We start from the raw sequence: 18,896 nt of genomic DNA on the forward strand, positions 1-18,896 counted from the left end.
GTCTGGGGGCCATACTCTCGGGGTTTCTGCAGTCTCCTTTAGGCCAGTAAATCTGCTCTTTTTTTTGCATGACCACATTTTTAAATTGGTTTGAATGCATACGTGCAGGTAGTTTTTAGAGTCTTTTCAAATGATTTCTTTTTCAAAAAAGAAATTCAGTACCCTCTTACAATTTTCAGGAGCTTGCTACAGTGCTCTGTATGGCAAGAGTGGATGCTTTCTCTCTGCTATTTTAATCCCAAGAACTCAGATGAACAGAAGATAACAGAAATGGTATATGCCATATTCAGAATCCTGCTTTACCATGCAGTCAAATATGAGTGGGGTGGCTGGCGTGTGTGGGTTGACACTTTGTCAATCACACATTCAAAGGTAAGTTTCTTGGTGGAAATGTATTTTAGCATTTTAAATGTCTGTAATTTAGATTTTACTCATTTAAAAGAAAATCCATGTATTAAAAATCAAGGTAAAATGTCAGATTATTCTGTGAAAGTGCAGTGAATTGAACAACTGAAAAAGGGAGTCACTAAAAAGAAATATAGAGTATTTCCAACTTCAAAATCAAAATAATGTTTTCAGTTTTATATGCACTTGAATTAATAAAGTTAAACCTTATACCACAACATAACAGAATTTAGATTTTCACGTGTTCACAGACACGTTTATGAGTTTTATACTATTTGAGAGCTTTTGAACACAAGGTGGCGTACTATATTCAAAGATGAGAAGTTGTTTAGTGATGTAAGGTGGTTGAATAAACAGAAAGGTCTTGCCCATGGCTGTCCTTTGCTCATGTGATAGCAAGTTAAAAAATTGATTAGGAAGAATATACTAGTCTGATTTTTAACTAAAGCCAATATAAGTTAGATAGTTATGTATGTGTAGATTTTGTTTAAAAATTTTTATGAAATAGCCTTGACGTACAAAAAGGTTTAAAGGATAATGTCCCTAACATTGTTTAGGAAATTGAGATCCCCTTCCCAATTGCTTTGTCTACCATTCGTTGCCCCTGCCATTAACCTTTTTTATTTTTGAACAATTTTATTGTTGTTTAGGTGAAAGTTTACAGAGCAAATTAGTTTCCCATTCAGTAATTTATACACAGCTTGTTTTGTGACATTGGTTGCAAACCCCTGAATGTGTCAGCACTCTCTACTCTTCCTGTCTCAGTTCCCTGTGTCCATTCACCCAGCTTTCCTGCCTCTATCGTCTTTCTGAACTTTGCTTTTGGGCAAATGCTGCCCTTTAGATCTCGTATAGTTGATTGTTCTGAGATATACATTCCTCACTGATGTTATTGTTCATTTATTGTTATTGTTATTTATTGTTATTGTTTATTGTATTGCTATAATGTGATCTCTGGGAGTGATTTCAGTTCCAAGTTTAAAGGGCATCTAAGGGCTATAGTCTCGGAGGTTCCATGAAACTATCAGACCAGTAAGTCTGGTTTTATTTATGAGTTTGAGTTTTGTTCTACATTTCTCTTCCACTGAACTACTGTCATGGTCCTGGTCAGAGCAATCAGTAGTGGTAGCCGGGCACCATCTAGTTCTTCTGATCTCAGGCTAGGGGAGGCTGTGGTTCATGTGGTCCATTAGTCCTTTGGACTAATTGTTTCCTTGAGTTCAGTTTTATTCACTCTTCGTTGCTGCAGATGTGAAGAGATCAATTGTTGTATCTTAGATGGCCACTCACGCCCCTGCCACTAACTTGAATGTAGTAAAAAGTTGTTTCACTTATAGTCTCTGCTTTTTCTATCTTTTTAAAGAACTCTTCTCTTACTTAGAAGTAATAAAAATGTAATTTTCACATATACTTTTCTTTCTCCTTTAATTTACTAGAAAAAATAAAGAATAGAAATGATAAATTTGATATATTTTGAATGTTTTATTTTGTTGACTATATCAAAGTGTTTCTCTGGGATATTTTGCCATTCTATTGGAAATATATGGCAATTTAAAGATACATATATTTAGGTGTTTCTTTGAGTAGTTTTTATTATTTGAGAGTTCTTCGTTTTGCCTCCTCTTTCTTCAATGAGAAGAATGTGTGCTACTGCTCTTTATACGGATATTGTAAAGAGTCCTGGCGGTGCAATGGTTAAGCGCTTGGCTGCTATCCAAAAGGTCAGGGGTTTGAATCCACCAGCCACTACGCGGGAAGAAAGACCTGGCGATCTGCTCCTGTAAAGGATAGCCTAGGAAACCCTGTGGGGCAGTTCTACTCTGTCCTGTAGGGTCGTTATGAGTCGGAATTGACTCAAGGGCACACAACAACAATAATTAGCAACAATAAGGATATTTTAGAGTGGAAGAAACCAAACCAATTGCTGTTAAGTTGATTCTGACTCATGGAGACCCCATGTGTGTCAGAGTAGAAGTGTGTTCCATAGGGTTTTCAATGGCTGATTTTTTTCAGAAGTAGATCACCAAGCTTTTCTTCTGAGGTACCTCTGGGTGGACTTGAACCGCTAACCTTTCAGTTAGCAGCTGAGTGCATTCCATTTGCCCTACCCAGGATTCCAGGTCAGAAGAATCACCCTACAAATTTATGTTTGAATATAACCTGGTTGGAAATCAGAAAAGATTTGATTTTATAAAATGGTTTTATTTTACTTATTACATTTCTAGGGATGACCAGTTTTGTCTAAGCTAGTGTTTGGCACACTATTGCCTGAGAACCAACTCTGGACTGTACTGTTTTTGTAAATAAAGTTTTATTGGAACACAGGTATACCCATTCATTTATGTATTGACTATAGCTGGGTTTTTTTTTTTTTTTAAATAGCTGATTTTGCTCTAGAAGAAAAAAGTTGAGTGGTTGCTACAGAGACCATATGGCTCACAGAGCCTAAAATATTTACTGCATGTCCCTTTATAGAAAATGTTTGCTACTCTCTCTAATCAATTTTAGTTTGTGCTGATGCTCAGCTCTTCTGGTTTCTATTGTAGTGGGTTGCTACAGTCTGAACTGATTTTCTGCTGTTGCTATTTTCCCTTTTACAAAAGATCCTGAGAAAAATTTGGTTGAGTTTGGGCCTCATATACATTTGAATAGGATTTCAGATGGAGCTGGAGGGATTCTAGGTTAGGGAAGTGCCACCGAGAAGTAGAATTTTCTGTTAATTTAGCAATTATGTGTACACCTGAGTTTGTCAGGTCCTTAGGAATGATGGCTAGAAGAATATAACCTTTAGAATAGTAGTTCTTAAAGTGTAGTCTGAAGACCTCTGGGGATCCATGTGATATTTTGAGGAGGTCTGCAAGGTCTTCCTTTCTAACCAACATACCTATGTGAGGGTGGATTTTCTTCATATACTTCAACTGTTAAAAAAATACCCACAAATTAAATGCAGAAGCAAATATGAGAATATAACTGTCTTCTATTAAACCTTTCAAAAGATTTGGAAAAACATGAGGTAGTGTCACTCTTTTCAGTTTTTTTTAATATTTAAAAATGTTATTAACATATAATAGGTTTATTGTTTTAAATAAATTAATGTTTTTAAGAATTTTCAGTTTTAGTTCCTAATATAGTAAATATCAATATATATAATCCACATAAATAAAAGGCCTTTGAGGACTTCAGTATTTTTTAAAACTGTAAAGTGCCCTGAGACCAAAACGGTTGAGAATTACGTTAGAAAGTCATAGGGTGTTTAGGGCCTATAGTATAGTCTCTTTGAATTTCCTGTCTACAAAATAAAGAGGTTGGAATAGGTACCTTTGAGCTTTTAAGCATTTATGACCAAACATTTATATTCAGTTACCAGTCCATTTGTGTGAGTAAGGAATAGAACATGGGCTTTGGAGACAGGAAAGTCTTGGCTTTGAATCCAGATTTATACTAATTATTAGCTGTGTAAACTCAGCCAAGTTTTTAAACTTTTCTTAATGATCAGTGTCTAAGCTAGAAATGGTAAATGTAGTGACAGGTATATGTGTGTGTGTACACACACATATATATATATGATATGTTGTTGAAGTTAAGAGTTAATCAGTGAAATCACAGAGAATAGAATTAACGTTTAGTGACCATTTCATTTTGTTACAGCTCTATCACTCCTCCTATTTATTCTCTTCTTCCTATTCTTACTGCTAGTATGCTAGTTCAGGCCTTGGGCATTTTCTTGTTTTTATTTAAATACAACTTTAAAAATAAAGGATCAAGTATACAAAATAATTTTGTAATATAGATGCTATAAGTGCTATAAAGGAAGAACTGTGACTACTACCCAAATTTTCAACATGCTATCTCTGTGATTCTCCCCATCCAGTCCCCACCCCACTTCACCATAAAGGTAATCACCAGTCTGAATTTTGTGTTTATCATTCCCTTCTTTAAAAAAAGCTTTAAAAATTTATTCCTAAATAGCACACATTGTCTAAGTTTGCCCAATTTGAAACTTTATAAAAATGACATCATATTGTTGTGGACTCTTCTGTTACTTATTTCTTTCCCTGTCAAACCTTTTGTTTCTAAGATTCTTTTTTATTGTTACATGTAGCTTTCATTCATTCATTTTCACTACAGTGAATTACTCAAGTGCTTATGGACAAAAGTTTCTCTACTTTTCAAATTTCATATTACAGTGACCCACACACAACTAAAACAGCTTTCATGAGACAATACTATCATTAATAAACTATGTGTATATAGTGATATACTCTGATATTTTTCCATTGTTTTTTTTATGCTGATTATTGGGTTGTAGTGGGATTATTGGGATTCTATAATCTGCTAATTTGATTGTGCTGTTTGAAAAAACACTTCTATAGGAAGTATAACCAGAAGTTGAATTGCTAGGTCCTAAGTATTGTTTAACCCTCTAACGCTTGTGTATTAGTTATCTAGTGCTGCTATAACAGAAATACCACAAGTGGATGAAATTTATTTTCTCACAGTCTAGTAGGCTAGAACAAGTCTAACCCTTCTAATAAAGGTGAATCCCCTTGAAAAAAATATTTTCTATCTCATTCTCCACTACTTCCCTCGACAGAAATCTCCATGCTAGCTGTATGGTTCACCTTTTCAAGTATATCATACCTTGTTGAATCTTCCAGTTTGTTTATTCATGGCATATACTTTGTGCTCCTTTATACTTACCCAAATCCTTTATAGTTCTCAGAATTTAGCTAAATCACTTTTACATCAAAGTTTTTTTGCTCTCAGAACAAGTAATTCTGTAGTAATTCATAGCACTTAATATTCGCTTGGTACCTGTCTGTCTAAATCTCTCCCCTCTACTCCCCTCCCAAATCTCCGCTTCCTCTTTTGTTCTCTCTCTCCCAGCCTCCTGCTATTTGTGTTACTCTGGGTAATTGTTGCATTCTGTGCCCTCCTTCACTGCCTAGGTAACTCTCTTCCTCTTTGCCTGCCCTGTTTCTTTTTCTTTTTGGCCACTGTCTCCTTCTTTCCCATCCCTGTCTTTCTCTTTCTCTTTTCTTCCCTCCAATATCCCTCCAGTCAATCTTTCCTTCTTGGCTTCTCCCTCTCCACCAATGGATTTCTTTTTTTCTCTGTTCTTCCCTTGATGAATCTGAATCTGTATCTGTCTCTGTCTTTGAATCTGTCTTTTCATCTTTTTCTCTCTCCTCTCTTGTTGGTCAGACACTCAGTTCATCTCTTTCCGTCAATCTCAATCACTGTGTGTCTAGGTCTCCCTCTAGTTGCCCACCCCTTTTTTTGTCCTCACTTTTTCTTTTATTCCTTCCTTTTCTTTTTATCTTCTTCTATTTTAGTGCCTTCTAGTTAGGAGCCCTGGTGGCGTAAAGGTTAAGAGTTTGGCTGCTAACCAAAAGGTTAGCAGTTCAAATCTACCACCTGTTCCCTGGTAACCCTGTGGGGCAGTTCTACTGTATCCTATAGGTTGGCTATGAGTGGGAATCGACTCGATGGCAATGGGTTTGGTTTCTTTTGGTGGTTTAGTTACTGTGAAAGATGGATAAAGATGAATCAGGAACAGATTTTATGCTGAAGGAGTTTACTTTGTAATATGGGAGTTAATATATGGACAAAAAACTAAAATACAAGGTAGGGAGCAATAAGTGCCATAGAAAAGATGCACACAGTGAAAGGAGAGCGAGCTTCTACCTGAGGGTATCAGAGAAGTTTGTAGAACAAATGTCATTAGAATACAACCTTGAAGAGTAAATAATATTTGGATGTGTTGAGACTGGGGTGATGGAAATCCACATAAGCAAAGGCACTGAGTCAGTGTCACTGAGGATAAAGTGTGGTGAAGTGTGTGTTTGTCTGGGGGTGCACAGCATACATGAAGAAGGGCAGTGACATGCAGTGTAGCAAATGTAGGCTGCCATTTCATCATGTATAATTCTGTAAAATCTTTCACATTATATTATGCATTGGTTAAAAGTTCTTGTGTGTTATCTTGGCTGTTAGATTATAAAATCTAAGTTCTTATCAGCAAGGATGAAAGATTTTATACTTGTTTGTATCTCCCATAGAACTGTGCATAGTGCTTAGTACCTGGTAGTTGCATGTGAAATATTTGTTGTAGGAAGGAGTAGGAAGAACGACACCATTATTGTTTAGGGCCGTTTGTTTTAACTATGATGTAGTACCATGCCATCCTGTGTGTACCTTAGCCCCTTATCAGTGATCTGGGATGGGGTTGGAGCATCTGTCCTTTAAAGCATCTATGTCAGGATCACCCACATTATGATCCTGTGATTTCAGATGTGCATTATATTGCAGATATCTGGGTCTTAACCTCAGACTCTGAATGTTACAGGGACGTTCTCAGAAATCTAGATTTTAAAAAGATTTAAAATAAGTTCTTAGGTGCTTTTTATGCACACTAAATTTTGAGAGCCTCTCTGATTTATTGCTGTTTACAGGGAATTAATTTGCAAACTTTCATAAAATTCTCCCTTCCTTCCCTCACTAAGCTGCCAGAATATAGTATAGTACAGTACAGTATAGTATAATATATAATCTACCCTCTTTAGAAAGGATCATGGAGATAGGGGAATTCTGAAAAATTAAGTATGGACCCCCCCCCCCCAGTTTAAGACCCCTTAATACATTTTTTTCTTGTAAAAAGGAAAACTTTTTTCTCTTTTTAGGAGCATATGTTATGGAGAATGTTAAGGAAGAAATACAAGCTACTATCGTATGTAGGATCTGAAACCAGTTAATTTTTAGATTCAGTTTATTCACAGCAAACCCAAAGTAGGCTTTAAGTTTTATGTGTTTTAGATAAACATATAGTTATGTTTAGTTAGTTTATATTTTCCTTTGCTTCACTGCCTTTAAAAAGATCTTAAAATCTTTACAAAGAAAATAGTTGCTTTAAGCAGAGGTCTCTTGTGCCTAATTTATTCAATAACCAGTGTTTGACTTACTGCATTTGTGTGAGATTTAGGATTTCATTTCTAAAATGGAATAAATTCTAAGTTAATGGTGGGTGTTTTTACCTGAATAAAACACCTATCAGTTTTTTTGTTGTTAAAAGTATATTTTAAAAAATAAATTCTAAAACAAAGTTACAAGTTAGTTCTTGTGGTTTTCACTTTAAATTTTATCATACATGTCTTTCAGTTTTATTTCTTTGTGTGTACTTTCTTTGTTGATTGAATAGCTTTTCTTTTTCATAAGCTTTATGTGAAGTAATTTATTTGAATACTGCTATGTTCACATTTGAGGAGCTCTGGTGGCACAGTGGTTAAAGTGCTTGGCTGCTAACCAGAAAGTCAGTGGTTCAAACCCAGCAGCTGCTCTATGGGAGAAAGATATGGCAGTCTGCTTCCGTAAAGACTTAGAGCCTTGGAAAGCCTATGGGGCAGTTCTGCTCTGTCCGTTAGAGACTCTATGAGTCAGAATCGACTTGATGGCATTGGGTATGTTAATCTTTTGCAATTTTAAAATCTTGACATGTATTTTAAATATAAAAGTGGACAACTTATGCCTTAAAGCCTTCAAATCAATATGTAATAAAGTTTAAGATGGAAATGAAGTGCTTCAGTAAGTAGGTGAACAGGTTGTAGCATGTCGTTAAAAATTCTGCAGAATTACTGGAACTGAATTTGTCTAAAAATATTCATTCTAAAGCTTTTTAAATAGTTTCATACATATGTTACTGAAATGATACTTATTTTTTTTCCTTTTTGTACCTATTTTAAATCTGAATATCACAAATTTATAACATGGTTCTTGATAAAGAACTGGTATATAAAGAACTAATGTTGCAGAATTGGATAGCTTTTGCAGAGTTATGTCAATATACATGCAGGTTCTATAAAAAGCCAGAGAAACTCAATTGCAATTTTATTGTCCAGTTTGATAGATTTTCTGCCACCTTTGTGGCAGGGAAGCTGTTTGTCACCATATCCCTCTTCTCCAAAGGCTGAACTAGGGTTTATAAGCAGTAATGGGGTCTTCTAGTATAACTGCGCTGTGTTGGTTACTTTGTTCTCAGGGTTGCAGATGTGTACCTGTTAAGAGTAACCTCTGTAAAACAAAATTTTATTGTGTTTGTGGTCTAGGTTTTCATTTATTTTTCTTTTCCTTTCCTTTTTTATTTTTTTGTTTGAGAGTGTACATTATCTTGATAATTAAAATAATCTTGATTTCACCTGATATGCTCATATGCTTCTACTTTTTAATTAAAATTTAAATTAAGGCACTTAAAAGGTTCTGAGTATGAGAACTGTTCAAAACAATCTTTTTCTAAATAAATAAAATTAAAACCTTTAGGCACTATATTTTGTCTATACCCATATTGCCATATGGTATGATGGGTCAGTGACTTACAATATGGAACAAGTAAAGGCTGTTCACACTTGAATTCCAAATATAATATGAATTCATGGTTTTAAGCCACTAAGTTTGTAGTAATTTGTTACAGCAGAAATAGGACACTAAAACACCTATAATGTCATTTAGAGTCCCTGAAAAAAAAATGAATTAGATATTTCTCCCAAATGATGAAATTGGGTAAAGTATTTAATTATTTTAGATTATCTGAAATATTTTAAGATTTTACTTAACGTTAAAAATTTGATGAAATGGCTTAAACATAAATTTCAGTCACTTTATATAAGAACAAGTACAATTTGGGTTGAGTAAAAAGTATGTGGAAATAAGTTTTTTCAAAATTCCCTATGTGTTTTTTTAAAGTATCTTAAAAAATCCTCAGATATAAAAAGGTTCTTATTATTTGAGCCACATATGTGCATATATATAAACGTGTGTGTGTGAGAGGTAGCTATCTGGTAACATTAAAAATAAAAGCTACATATTTTTGAAGAAATTTTAAGAGTTAACACAGTTTTCATATTTTATAGATTTTTAGAGTGAATCATTTTTATTTTATACTTAATTGCTAAAGTATTCTTTGATTTTAAAATCCTTTAATCAAATAGTATTAAATTGTTTGAAAAAGAATTTGTGCCTACATGTAGCAGGAAATTTGAGACCTAATAAAAATGCACATAGACATACACACAAAAGCCCAAAATCACTCATTATCCAAATACCTGTATATAACAGGAGCCCTGATGGCACACTGGTTAAGAGCTCAGGCTGCTAATCAAAAGGTTGGCTGTTTGAATCCACCAGCTGCAACTTGGAAGCCCAGTGGGGCAGTTCTACTCTGTCCTACGGCGTCGCTATGAGTCAGAATCGACTTGACAGCAACAGGCTATATATAACTTATGTTAACATTTTAGTTCAAGACCTTCCAGTCTTCTGTACATAAATATGCACACATATATAATTATTTTCCTACAAAAATGTGATACTTTTGCTGTTTTACAATTTTATCTCATTTAATGATATACTTTTTACATGAATTTTAATGGCTACACATTATTAGGCATAATAATACATCATATTATGGAGAAGATAAACTTAAGAGCAACAACTATAGCATTTAGGTAACATCTAAATGCCCCCAGACCACTTACAATTCTAGGAGGGTGTGATTAGGTAAATGATTCAAGTTTACTTTTCACACTCTGGTATTCTCCAAAACTTTATTTGGAAAAATTAGTGGAGGTAATATTTTAAAAATCTGTTGATTTATATTATAATGTATTACATATACACCATGACGCAACTTTCCTTTATTACTGAGCAGTGATGAACCTGCTCCTATATACATCTCTCTTACTTTGTAGGGTAAATTCCTATAAGTGGAACTTTCAGGAGAAAGATTCTGCACATATTTTTTTCTTTTTAGCTACAGGATGTCTTCTTGGGCTGTAAATCTCACAGAAAAGTACAGATATAATGGGTATCAGGAAAGAACAGCATTTTGTAATCTTAACCTACTACTTAACCTAGTTTTATAGAATTATCAGTTATAGAGTTTTATTTGGCAAATGATTTTGAATTATCTCTTTAGTCTTTTTTTAAAATTACAGATTGGTGTTTAAACAAGGTAAACTAAAACTTTAAATGGTAAACTTCAAACCTCATGTTGCATAGATTTGAAAAACAGTAGCTTAAGGCGGTGGACAAAGTCTAGTGGAAAACACGTCGGCTTTGAAAGCTCTCTGCTTGCCACAAAGAAATTACCCTCTAGTTTCCTAATCTGTAACAAAACCTACCTTCTCAGGTTATTGTGAGGATTAAATCAGTACGAAGTAATCATTTTATGTCCACCTGCACATGTTTTTTAAAGTTTTAGTAGGTATTACTGAATTGTTTTCTAAAAATTTATACCAATTTATACTCTCACTAGATTTGCCTGAGAGCACCTGTTTAGTCTGTTCTTTAGAAAACAAAATTGGTCACAACGACTTTCTTAAAAAAAGATTAGTAAGTTACTAACTTTGATATTTTATATTTACTGCACCTGTCTTCATCTGTAAACTTGGGATAATACTACCTGTCTCTTAGGGTCATTCCGAAGATTAAGTCTGTCAATATATACTAAATGCTTAGAATGATGTGTGGCATACAGTAAGCATGCAGTATATCTCATTTATTGCTACAAGTATTTCAAGAAAAAACATATCTAGTATTGTCCACCAAAATGAACTTAGTATATATTACCTGTGGATTTTTAAGCATATTGGAGAATTGAGGAGCAACTATTGACTAGATGGAAATTCTGTTACTTTAAGGAATTAGATGGTAGAATATGCTTTTTTTTTTTCACTTTAAATAAATTCTAGAATGTTTCCATGTGTTAGTATGGTATGTTATAAAGATTAAAAGAAATACTAAGTAGTTGGAAGGCTTCTGCTTAAATTACATCCTCACTTAGTGTTAATGGAATGTTGCTCAAAAATCATTTTTTGAAAGAAGACAGTGTTTTTATATTTACTAGGATTGTTTTCTAAAGAAGCTGAACTTTAGAGCAAAAGCTGCAACTTTTTGTAACATCTGAATATTAGAATACTTTAAATTCTAGGAGGAAATAATTATGTGAGTTTACTTTTCACATTCTGGATTTCTTCAAAATTCTATTCAGAAAAATTGATGGAGATAAATTTTTAAAAATACATTCTAAATTAATTTTAAAACTTTTGAGAATGAATAGCTTTATATAATATACCATAGGTATAGTTTTATGTATAGTTAAAAAAGTTATTGTTATAGAAATATATATATATAAATACTTTTGCCAATTGTTTCACAAAAGTTTTTAATTTTGATGAAGTTTGTGTATAGTTTTATATGTGTACTATTATAAACATTCAACTGTGCTACTTTTAAATTTGCTTTTGCTCTTTTTTTGGCAGTTTCTTTTTTGTTCATCTTTTCCTTGTTGATTTGAGATGAAAACTTTATTATATACTAATATAAATACTGTATGTATTTAATTAGTCCAGTAAATGGTATTGGGACAATAGGAGATCTATCTAGGGGAAAAAAAATAGCTTCACTAGGAAATTTAACAAATGGATCAATTAAATGGGGGTGGGAGTTGGAACTATAAAAGTACTAGAAGAAAAGAGAATTCTTTTGTGACCTTGGAGTTTTCTAGTTATGCTTTAGAATCTAGAACCATTGAAGAGAGATTAAAAAAAAAAGACTAATAATTTTTATTGCATTAAAACAAACAAACAAAACTCATATGGACAAAAAACAAACACAATACCATAAGCAAAGTCAAAAGGAAATGACAAATTTGGGAAGAACTATTTAGAACTAAAACAAAGATAAAATTCTTAACATATAAATCCTCCTAGAAATTGATAGGAAAAGATAACCCAATAGAAAACTGGACAAAGGATATGATTAGATAATTATGAAAACTAAGTAAAAAGTCCCTTATAGGTTAAAGATATTCAATTTTCTCATAGTAAGCGACTAAAAATTAAAACTACACAGAAATTGTACTTTTCACCTATCATATTGGTACAGATATACTCTACTGGTAAAGGTGAGCGAAACAAGCACTCATATTGCTGGTGAGTGACAATTTGGTATTGTCTATGAAAGTTAGGAATGTGTAGAATCTTTGGACATCTCAGCTTTATCCTATGTTGCAGCATTGTTCATAATAATAAGTCTGGAAACAACCTGATCCAATTATTTTTCAGCATAAAACTGGGTTAGTAATATGATGCATCCATCCCATAGAATATAATTTATGGTAAAAAGGAATGTGGAACTTCTTTATGTATTTTTTTTCCTCTTAAGTACTACATAGGTTTATCATCAATATCTACTACTTACTGGACAAAATACTTTTATGACTCAGTCTCCTCTTCTGTGAATTGAGGATTTTAGTAGGATTTATTTGCCTTATAGAGTTGTGTGATGATTAAGTGCATCATTACATGTATAATCATACTCAGCATATAAGTGTTAGCAATGATTGTTATTATGGTGAACTGATATTATGGTGTGGAAAGGATTAACAGCATGGACTCAGGATCTAGCCTGAAAGGGTTCAAATTCTTATTCTTCTGCTTATTGGCTGAATGAAGGTGTAGGAGTTAAATTTAACTTTTCAGTGCCTCAGTTTCCTCCTCTGTAAAATGGGGACAGTACTACCAAACTCATAATTATTTTAGATTAATAAGCTAGCACATATATACACTTAGATTGGCACCTACCACGTTATGTAGTGTTAATTATTTTTCCACTAGAAAGTAGGCTTCAGGAGGGCAGTGATTTTTATGTATTGATCACTGCTATATCCTGAGGGCCTAAAATAATGTCTGTACTATACTAGTGTTCAAATGTTTGTTAAATGGCCAAATTTGGATTGGGACGATCTCCAAGATACATTAAGTGAAAAATGAAAGCATGAAACAGTTTGTGTAGTGAGTGTTTGTTGGTAAAATAAAATTTTGTATTTGTGTGTATATGGACAAAAACACCCTTGGAGGATACGTAAGACATCAATAACCAGTTGCCTGTCTTTGTTGCGGAGAACTTTGCAAGTAGGAACCAGTGGTGGGAAGGAGACTTTTCATTACATAATGTTTTCTATTTGAACTGTATGAGTGTATTTCCTATTAATTTTTTTTTAAGTTTATTGCATGAATGAATATATAGTGGATATTGTGTAAATTACTTGTTCTGTATATGTGATTGTTCCCTTTATTGAATTTCTAATGCTGTTTTCATAACTAATTCTCTTAAGTAATTTTCTTAGGATAGCATAGGCCTTATTTTTGGTATCTCTTCAGTGAGGGTGGCGTTTAGGAGCTTGGGCTTGTACTAGACTGCCTAGGTTTGTAACCCTGGTGCTTTGCATAAGATAGCTCAGTAAATATTTCTGTTTAACTCTTGTTATCTGTTACCTTATACTGTTGTTGCAGGCTGTTGGATCAGACTCTTTAGTACTTTGTTTTGTGGTGGTAATCATTTTGAGCTATGTTCATTGATATCTCATATGGGAAGATTCTGCTATTTTTTAATATATATCTTAATTACAAATTGTGGGAAAGTTTGGTAGCCTAGGAATTGTAAGTTAGCATATCATATTCAGTCAGTATTTCCATAGTAAAACAAAATACAATGAAATAGATGTATTTGCTTAAAAATAAAGCCAGTTGCTAAACACTGCCTAACATTATTATTAAAAGTCTAAATTTTTCTATAGGTTAAAATTTTTCTGTATGGATTGAAAAGATAGTATTAATCTCTTCATGATGGTATTTACCTTTTATGTTCTAAAGAGTAAATTTGAGTGCCCATTAAGTAGAAATTAATGGCAAAAGAAATGTACTTATTAGCTTATGAGTATCTTTAGTAGTTTATAGAAGTGCTTTCCAAACATTACAAACAGCTATAGATTAGCTATCAAATGATTGTGAAGATTAATGACTGTCTTTTAACTGGGTAATTTAGAACAATATCTGGTAATTAATTGGGAATTAACAGTTTTAAAGTCACAAATACCTTAAGGAAAACAGTATCAAAAAAGATAACAATGATAATTGCTTAGTTGCCATTAAGCTTTTAGACTATTGATGTAAATTATAAGGAAATTTAAAAATGAACCAAATTCAGAAATTTAAAAGCATTTCTTTATTCATTTTTACAGAAGAAAAAATAAAACAACTTGTTTTGCTTAGGAAAGATAAGGCAATATTTAGAACATGATTTGATACTTGTGTATAACACAGAAGGAAAGTGTAAGAGATTCCCTGTGGCATATTCAGAATGTATTTTATGGAAGTGTACATTGCTTTGAATTGAAATGTGTATTTATATAAAGCTATCTGCTTTTGCTTGAGATTTTAACTTTAAATAATATCCCTTGATTTAGCTTTTCAAATGGCCAGTTGATAGTCTGCTGGTCATGAATATAGGTAGAAAATGATTAAAAAAAAAAATTGCATGGCATTATACTTCACCTTTAAAATGAGAGTTTTTTTTATCAAAAGGTTGAAAGGCTATGAAGATAGTCATGGGAGCTGTAACTTAAGGAAATTCTAGCAGCAGCAGCAGCAGGAAAACAAATCTGTAAGAGATTATTTGTGATAGCAAAAATATGTCTTCTGAGGGCACTCAACAACAACAATGGCACTGAGTAGGATATGGGAATCCAAGAGGAATTCCTCAAGTTGTTTATAAACCAGTAGGAAAGGTCAGTTCTATTTAATTGAGTATATACCATGGCTACAATAAGATATTATAAAAATGTTTGATTAGCTTATACTAGTATGTTGTTTTTGTTAGTTGCCGTTGAGTTGGTGCCAACTCATGGCAACACCATGTACAATAGAATGAAACATTCCTGTGCCGTCTTCACAATCATTGGTATGCTCTAGTCCACTGCTGTGGCTGAGTATTTTGAGTGCCTTCCAACGTAGAGTGCTCATTTTCGAGCACTATATTGGACGATATTCTGTTGTGATCCAAAGGGTTTTCACTGGCTAAGTTTTGGAAGTAGACTGCCAGGCTTTTCTTCCTTGTCTTAGTCTGGAAGCACCACTGAAATCTGTCCACCATAGGTGACCCTGCTGGTATTTGATACACCAGTGTCATAGCTTCCAGCACCACAGCAGCACACAAGCTACCACAGTACACAAACTGACAGATGGTGGTAGACCATGTTGGCAACCTTTAAAAAATCATTAACATAAGAATGCAAATGCTTTTTTCAGGACTTCATGTTTTATAGTTTTTTTTCCTATTAAATTTATATCCTATTACCAAATAACTCACAAATGTAAAATTATTCATAGTATTTAGCCTTAGTTTGGTAGAGAAGATATTAAGGTTTCAAAATATCCCCCAAAACCTCTATTATGTACCATATTAGGATGATAATTGACATCCATCTTAAAACAGTCATAGGATTTTGAAAATTACCATACTCTTTCAACATCCTGAATAAGTTTTACTGTGGCAGTTATGTGACTTCTGTCTCTTCATTCTTAAGTATGTTTTCTTTATTCTTCAAAACAATGCTATTTCGTATAGGAACATGCTTGGTCGTAAAATGGATTACAGGTTTTTTTGTTGATAACTTTCTTTTGTGATAGGTATATCAGGAAGAACCAGGGGACAGCAGTATTTTTTTTTCTATCAGAATATCCCTGTTGACATGGTCATAGGATGATAATTTACCCTTACTCTAATAATTATCCAGAGTGTCTGCTTACTGTAACTTGGATTGATTTTCAATTTCTGTCACTTAAAGTTTCATTTTCTGTTTGCATTCTGACACCTCACACAGTTAGTTTTTACTTACACGTCTCTCTAGACGTTTCCAGTGATTATGTTAGTCTCTCTCACTGGCACTTCAGGGCGTGGCTTTAGGGGAGGGTCCTTCTTTGTCTGTTTCCTCTTCTGGTAGCTTGCAATCTTAGAGATTCTGGACTTGTAGATGAATCTGCTGCACGTGTCTTCCTCTGGCATCCTCCCCCCTGTGTCTGTTCTGGTCTTTTTATAACTCAGAAGTGATTAGCATCCACCCTACACTGGTACGACCTCATTAACAGGACAAAAGAAAAATCCTATTTCCAAATAGGATCACATCCGTAGATACAAGGTCCAGAAATTCAACACATATTTTGAGGGGGACACAATTTAATCTATAACATCCTGACATACTGTGAGTAGTATTTTCTGTGTTCATTTGTCCTTAATTATTGATAAAAATAGAAAACTCTTCTGTTTTTTAGGTAGCTCATCTTGTGATTGTCACTATCCTGTCACATTTACTTTATAAACTTTAACTGAAAGAACATAACTTTGTTATAGGACAATTTGCTAGGTACTCATCTGGCTCAACAGTGTGATTGCTGGTAGATTTTTGTATACTTCGGTGGACCAGAGAAGCAGTGGAAAAAGCTTACATTGAGAACAGTGAGGCAGTGAACACTAAGTGTACTGCTTGACTGCAAGTAAGACTTATCTTTGGGACTGTCCTAGTTTATGGCCAAAGACTTGGCCTTCCACCTATTGACCCTGAGAATAAACAAAAAACAAACAAACCCATTGCTGCTCCTTGAAAACCCTGTGGGGCAGTTCTCCTCTGTCCTGTAGGGTCGCTATGCGTCAGAATTAACAATGGGTTTTTGGATCTTTGGGAGAACAATTTACAAATTTGCTATGTGGTCTAACTCAATTTTTATTCTCATAAAACTATAGTACTGTTTAGAAGGATATGTTAGTGATTCCAAAGTTGGGGAAAATATTGTAGAGTCATTATTTATAGGAAGGTGCTGGGGTAAATTATTAAAAATATCTATAGCCTTTATAAGGAACCCTGGTCGTGCAGTGGTTAAGTGCTCACTTGTCAACTGAAAGGTCAGTGGTTTGAACCACCCAGCCGCTCCGAAGAAGAAAGACGCGGCAGTCTGCTTCCATAAAGATTACAGCCTTGGAAACCCAATGGGGCAGTTCTACTCTGTCCTACAGGGTTGCTATGAGTTGGAATTGACCTGATGGCAATAGGTTTTCTTTTTTTTAATATAACCTTTATGTTTAATTATTTTTCTTTTGTTAAGAATAAAAAAATAACTGCTTTATTCTAAAAACAAAAAACAAGAAGAAATTTGCTTAATGATTTTGTGAAATAGATATTAACTAGATGAACAGAAACAACATAAAGGTTGCTAAAAGCCAGTGTAGTCACAAGAAGGCTTTTGGATTGATCTGGCAAGTTGAATATAAATACTGCATTTTACTTCCTCTGGAAACCCTACTAAAAATGCAATGAAGGGATTTGGTAAAAATATATAAGTCCACAGGATGGAGAGACTAGGAGAGGAGAAAACAACAATAAAATTTTGACTCCAGGAAGGAGATATGCAAGTTGTATTAATTTAGCTGTTTTGTGAAAGGTTAATCATAAGCTTAGCGTATTGAAAGCTAAGAACTAACTTCATTTATACTAGAGAACCCTCAGAATTCTCAGGAAGTGCCAGCCTCAACTGTGTCTGAAACTAAGGGTTAGGAGTTGTGTGTGCTAAAAGCAAAGAAGATGCAGGAAAGTTGTTTAAGAAAGTTTGTTATCTAGACACCCACCCCTGCTTCATGCTACTGAAATACTATCCTACCCCATTCTTGCAGAATTCCAGCAAGGTTTAATTCAGAGGGTCTCTGGTCTTGGGTAATATCAGCAAAAAAGGGAGAGCTGCAAAGTGAATGCCCCCCCCCCCCTTCCTTCTTCCCCTTGTCTCCTAAAATGCAGGCAGGAGATTGAAAGGTACTTCTTTAGGTTATCTATGTGTCTTTCTGACTCAAACCTCACCTAGATCACTGTATAGTAAAGATGAAAGCTGATATGATTCACCCACTGCACTGTGAGCTGTCAAACCCTTGCCTCCTTCACCTTTCCCTTCCCAGCTCTGACCTCATCTTCTGCAGTTCTCAGTCCCCTGGTTTATTGGTGTTCCTTGACCATACCAAGCTTATCTTGGCTCCAGGGACTTTGCATTTGTTCTTCCCTCTGCCTGAAACACTCTTCCTCCTGATATACACACAACTTGTTCTCTCACTTTATTTTTGTTTCTGTTCAAATATAACATCCTCAGAGAGGCCTTCCCCAACTACCTTACTAAAATACACCTCCTCACCTAGACTTCTATCCTTCTACTTTCTATCCACTCCCCTCCCCTTTTAAGCTCTTATACTACTTGACATTATATTACATATTTGTGTGTTTATTTTTTGTCTCCTTCACTAGAATATAAACTCCATGAAGGCAGGAACTTCGTGTTGTTCATCACACAGTGCCAGACCTACTATAGATGTCAGTGAATTTTTGTTCAGCAATAAAATGAAAACTCGGTCAATTAACCTAAAGAACCCAATTTAAAGAAAATTGCGAGTGTGAAAGAAATTGCTGTTTTGTTAATGTTACTATATCATTTTACTCATTAATTTGATATGCATACATTTCTTCTTGAAATACTCAAAAAAGTTCCTCAAATATTTATAATTAATAAAATGTTTCTTCCGCAAACATCTTTTAATTTTAGCTGTATCATAGTATGGATATACTATAT

General features: G+C 34.0%; 1 protein-coding gene across 5 annotated transcripts in view; it reads left to right on the plus strand.

Moving 5' to 3' along the window:
- Positions 1 to 18,896, plus strand: part of LRBA (LPS responsive beige-like anchor protein) — an 840,314-nt gene that overhangs the window by 175,769 nt on the left and 645,649 nt on the right. For all 5 annotated transcript variants that reach the window (XM_023733554.1, XM_023733553.1, XM_023733556.1 and 2 more), the window contains exon 22: positions 180 to 372. In XM_023733554.1, coding sequence (XP_023589322.1) covers positions 180 to 372 — 193 coding nt within the window. The remainder of the gene's footprint in view (positions 1 to 179; positions 373 to 18,896) is intronic.

This window comes from Trichechus manatus, unplaced genomic scaffold (genome assembly GCF_000243295.1).
Source record: "Trichechus manatus latirostris isolate Lorelei unplaced genomic scaffold, TriManLat1.0 scaffold00059, whole genome shotgun sequence".
Classification (NCBI taxonomy): domain Eukaryota; kingdom Metazoa; phylum Chordata; class Mammalia; order Sirenia; family Trichechidae; genus Trichechus; species Trichechus manatus.